This window comes from Stenella coeruleoalba, assembly GCF_951394435.1.
Source record: "Stenella coeruleoalba genome assembly, chromosome: X".
NCBI classification, from domain to species: domain Eukaryota; kingdom Metazoa; phylum Chordata; class Mammalia; order Artiodactyla; family Delphinidae; genus Stenella; species Stenella coeruleoalba.
In genome coordinates, this window is record NC_137152.1 from 18,389,819 (window position 1) to 18,395,353 (window position 5,535).

Consider the following 5,535-nt stretch of genomic DNA (forward strand, 5'->3'; position numbering starts at 1 on the left):
GTAGGCGATGTTAAAATGTCTTTGCCTCGTGCTTTCTAGTTCAGTGTGTTTCGTTAAGTCCAAAAAGGGTTTTACAAAGAGTAAAGCTGAAAAGAGATTTTCAGTTTACTGACACGGAAATAAAATATCTGAAATAGAGATGGTTTCCTTAGATGAGAGAATACTCCACTTTTTAAAAAAATAGTTCTGACATCTTATTTGATCAGTTGACTTTTAAATAAAATATTTAAGACAAGTTCAACATGCAGATGACGGTCTAGTTCATCCCATGTAGAAAATACTGTAGCTTGCATGATTTTGAGGTTTTAGACTCTACTTAGTAGAAACCAACTTTTAAATTAGCAGTTCATTTTCTTGTCTGATAAAATATTGTGTGAATAGTTAATAGTCTAGTCTGACTCGGTTTTCATTGTTTTCATAGGGCTTGGGGACAGGATATTTTTGGTAATGAGTGTATAGCCCTAAGGAATCATCATGTAGAAAGGACCAGGGTAAAAAAGCTGTAGATACGTGTTCCTCAAATGTTGTTCCCAGGAAAAGTAGATTCGCTTTGCTGGTGTATTAAGATGAGTGCCTTCCAGTGTTACTTCAGTCCACTAGAGTATACTTTGCTGGTGTGCTCGTGTGTTCCTTCCCTGTCTTGAAGTTTGGATTTTTTTGTTGGTTGTTGAGACAGCAACAGCCATGGCCAGTGGCATCTCTGTGGGTGGGACGGGATGGCTGCACGTCTTCTCCGCCTCTTGCCTGATGTCCTCTTGAAATCTTTTAGCAGTTGTTGCTTCGGGTCAGGTGCTCGTTAGATGGCCTCTTCCCTGACTCCCAAAACTGGAACAGGGTGAAGGAATCAGGTTCTACCAGCTACATGAACTGGTTTCCACCATTTAACCCTGGGATTTTCCCTTGAGTTCTAAAGTGGCGGGTGGGTGTAGCATTAAGGGCAACAGAGTGACAGAAGCCTAACGTGGGTGGCCCAGGTGCCCAAAGCAGGGAGAGAAAAACCACGAAGAAGGGGTGAGCCCTTTCCCCACCTCAGCTCCCACCCCCGATGTGGCCTGTGACAGCTCGTGCAGTTCTGTTTCCTAGAAGACCTTCCAAACATTATTGAGTCAATTCTCATTGGGGAAGCAAGTAGGAGCTTTTTTCTGCATCTCTAACCGGCGTGGAATGGTGCCTGGGCTGTATTGACCGGCTATGGGATATGCTGGCGGTCACAGTTGTCTTTCACGAAGAAGAGCACCAAGTGACGCTGGTTGTCATTCTGACTCCGCTGTGTAGCAGCGTAAATAGTCCCCTTTCTAACCAACCTGGTGGGAAAAGTCAATATCCCATCAGCAGAGGAGGTAAACACATCAGGAGCTGTGCCCTCTCTCTTCCTCCCCTGCTCCGTCTCACCACAGCTCTGTAAATGTCTCTCCCCGTCACACATGCATTTGTGTCATTCACATGCATGGGGCGCTGGCCTCGGGCCGCCACTGCTCGGGCCATTGTTGTGTATTCCCAGCCACTGCTCGGGCCATTGTTGTGTATTCCCAGACTCCGATAATTAGAACTCAAAGTGTCTCTCTCCTCGCTTAACGATGCGCCCCCTCTCTCTCTTCTCACCTCTTTCCACCCGCTTTGGGCATTCAAATCCTCTCTACAAAACTTTTTGTTGTTGTTTTTCGAAAGGCAATTGATGTAATTTAGAAAAGGTTGTGGAGAACAAACACGAATGTGTAGCTAAGGAACAAAAACCTGGAGACCAAGTTTTCATTTTCCAGGTGCTTTGTAGACTTCTCTGTTGCTCTGTTGTTTCCGTGGGGTTTTTTCTTTTGGTGATTGATATGCACTCCCTTCCGTGTTTCCTTCCCGATGCTTTCCTATCCCGGGGCGCGGGACAGCCTCGCTCCCCCCAGCCTCCTTGGCCCAGGCCAGCATCTGGGAGCCTGCCCGTCTCTATCTGGGAGCAGTGACACGGGGTGCAGGGACAGTGAGGGGCACGGGGCACAGTGAGCCTTGCCGAGCGTGGGCTCAGGGTTTTGGCTACCTGGGTTTGCTGTTTCTGCATCCTAGATCTCCAGCTATGTGCCCTGGGGCAAGTGACTTAACCGCCCAGTTTCCTCAGCCATCAGATGGGGAATTCTTTTTAGAAGGGCCTCTCCAAACACCTCACAGGGTTCCTGAGCAGCTTTGAACAAAAGCTGTATCATCTTAACCATTCTGGGCAGGGTTGGCAACCCCAGGGCTCACCCCCGTCCACAAAAGACCAGACCTGGGTATCTCTGCCCAGTGCTCCTTCCAAAGAACCAAATGTAGAGGTCTCACACCCTGGGGAGGGAAAGGAAGGACCCTCTCTCTCCGGCTGAGAGTACCCTTCTCTAAGGCCAGGGATGAATGGGGTGGAAGGAGCAGAGGAAGGACGGCTGTACCCCTCAAGTTCACGGGCACACAGTGTGGACAAAGAAGAAAAAAGCAATCTTGCCAATGGGCAGGTACTCTCCAGACAGCCTACCCCTCGCCTCGGAGCAGAGGAGATTCTGTGTAATAGAGGGACGCAGATGGAAGGGACTAGAAGAAACTAACTCGGCCCAGCTGATCTGGGGAGTTTGAGTTGGGAGGCTCTGCCTTCCTTTTGAGACAAACTAGTTCCTGCCACATCCGAACTTTGCATGCAGTTGTGTGCATGTGCTTGACAGTGCCGCGAATCCGGTGTCTGGGAGTGGAGTTCACCTTGCTTGCCGCACACGGCCGTGCACCTGCAGTTCCCGTCAGTCGTCAGTCGAGGGTGGCTCTGTCCCCGGTGCGCTGAGTCAGCTAGGTACTGAGAAGTGGCGGGCAGGGGGAAAGAAGAAAGGCTTCTACAGAGGAATCTTGGGGTCCTTTCCCCACCCCCACCCCGGCATGGGACTGGCCCCAGGGGTAGACCAGCCACAGGACCGTGAGGACATCTGACCTGGAGGTGAGAACAGAATGCACAGCCCCTGCTTCTGGTACTTGAGCAATACTGAATGCTCTTTAAAAGAAGCTGCCTCTGAGACTTGTAATCCTTTTACTTTTATTTCTTTTAGATAAGTTGAAGAAGCAGTTTTTTACTCCCAAAGTTCTTCAGGACTATAGAAAACTCAAGAACACAGCAGAGCAGTTCTTGTCCCAAAGTGGCTACTCCGAAGTGAATCTCAGCAAACTCTTTGCCGATTGTGCTGTGCGGTCCTGAGGGGTTCCCGGAAGTGGACGCTCGGGGGCGGTGGAAGGAAGACCCGCATCCTCGGCACCTGCACCGTGGCCCTGGCTGCTTCTCCTGCATCGCTTTTCCTTTGGGACTACATATCATGTTTGTGTGGATGTTGCTTGGGAGGGGGATTATTAAGGGCGAAGGAACTGCAAAAATATTTAATCTGCCAAGCACCAGAGAACAGCAAAACCGCCTTCCCCTGACAGTATACCTCGTGCTGTCGAAACACCACCTGGAGATGGCTGCGTCACATTCGCACTGGGGACTGGATTTCTAGGGGAGGGGTCGGTGAGGGGAGAGAAATTGAGAGTGGCTGGGATGCAAGTCGCCCCAAGCTTTGCCCCAGGACCTTCAGCAGAGGCGCCCCCAGAAAGAGGGGGGTTCGTGGAGCTTGGTCGGAGGGCTGACACTTTGCCTTTTCACGGGCCAGTTAAATCCAGTCTGAACCCAAGTGCTTCCCGGGCTGCGGGCTCCAGGAGTGGCTATCCTTTTCAGTCTTTCTGTCATATAGGTGGCCGAGGGGGGAGATTTAGAAGCCTTGCACTGACTAGATAGATTAAACAGAGCTTACTTGTGTATTGAATTTCTCCAAAGCCCAACATGCACGCGTACATGCACACTGGGCAGCCGTTTTACACTCACCTTCCTTTTTTATTTCCTCAAGTAGAAAATCTAGGTAAAGGTTTATACAAAAGGAAAGCACATGTTAAATAATTTCACATCCTATAGCATTTCATTAAAAATGTGTATAGGTTGCGGTGAGGATCATTGTGTTATATTCAGAAAAACTGGGGGGAGAGATGGTTAATCGGCCCTGGCGCTATTTTTCTCATTTCTTCAGAACGGTGCCTTTTTGCCAGAAGCCAAACGTATTTCAACGTATCAGTCTTTCCTTTCTTACGTTCTTGGTAAGATTATACTAACAAAACATATTTCCCCTTGTACAACTATGCTATATTCTTAAAAAATATCTACCTATGGATTTTCATAAAAGAAACATATGCTGTGCTTTTTCTTTCACTTCAGAATAAAGCTTTCTAAAGGGAAATCAGTTGCAGTGACTCCTTATCAGGTGCGAAGACTGGACTGGAGAGGGCAGCCAGGAGTAAGGGATGACTGGAGACCATCCCATTCCCAAACCTCAGCCCGCTCAGGTCTCCATTCAGAGATCCTCGGTGTGATGTATGTTCCAGTGTTCTGAGTGGCATTTCCATGCACTTTGTGTCCTTTAAGAGATGAAGTATGGCTTCTCATGTGCTTTGCTGACTTGGACAGCTAAAGAGAGCTAAGTCAAGAGCCCAGTGCTGTCTCCTTTTGGAAAGCAAGGCTGATGGCTCCTGGGAGAAAGGTCACCTGGCTTGGACCCTAGTAAAGGCTTACTTGTTAAGCAGTGGAGGTGACGCTGCCCTGTATCTTGCTTTGCCTTCTCTTTTCTTTCCCTCACCCTCTCCTCATTTCTCCTCTGTCTCCTATACTCAGGTTCTAAGTGGAAACACTGGGTTAATGGCCGTGTCGGTTAATTAATTAATGCCTTGGCACCTCAGGCTCTGCGACCTATCAGAAGTTGCAGCACCCAGGCTGCTCTGGGAAGCTAAGGATTAGGTGGTTTTTCCTTGCTGTTACCGTAGAGGGTTATAGAGACGGTTCTCTAATGTATGCTTCCTGAGCCCACACTCCCACTTTGCTTTCCGAAGAGAAGGCGCGTTTTCCTTGATTTCTGGGACCTGGGGTGATTATGGTAAATACAAATAGAGGGTTATCTTCAACTTGCTCATCAAGAAACTCCAGGAGGGGCTTCCCTGGTGGCGCAGTGGTTGAGAGTCCGCCTGCCGATGCAGGGGACATGGGTTTGTGCCCCGGTCCGGGAAGATCCCACATGCCACAGAACAGCCGGGCCCGTGAGCCATGGCCGCTGAGCCTGCGCGTCCGGAGCCTGTGCTCCACAACGGGAGAGGCCACAACAGTGAGAGGCCCGCGTACCGCAAAAACAAAAAAACAAAAACAAATCACTAAAAAAAAAAACTCCAGGAGACAGAAACAGGTTCTCACTGGTCTGCTTCTTGTCTCTGCATCTAGATTGTAATCACGGTGAGGGCAGCAGCCATTTCTGTAGAAAGTCCATAGAAGGTCAGACATTTCTTAGTACAGTTCCCGAAAAGAGTTAACACAGTGGTTGATGTTTTTTAATTCAGATCAGTAACTCCAGGTTAGTTAAGAGGCTTTTCTGAGAGGCACCTAAGGATTCCAGGAGGCATCTGAGGCTTCCAGGATTTTATAGAAAGTTGAAACTGCAACTCTGTGAATTCCACTGGATCTCTCTGTTG

At 48.8% G+C, this 5,535-nt stretch overlaps 1 protein-coding gene across 1 annotated transcript in view; it reads left to right on the forward strand.

The window, feature by feature from the left end:
• The window catches only part of POLA1 (DNA polymerase alpha 1, catalytic subunit), a 305,648-nt gene extending 300,505 nt beyond the window's left edge, over nucleotides 1–5,143 (forward strand). The window contains exon 37 of the mRNA XM_079911477.1: nucleotides 3,048–5,143. Coding sequence (XP_079767603.1) covers nucleotides 3,048–3,193 — 146 coding nt within the window. The 3' untranslated portion in view covers nucleotides 3,194–5,143. The remainder of the gene's footprint in view (nucleotides 1–3,047) is intronic.
• Nucleotides 5,144–5,535: the final 392 nt, after the last annotated feature.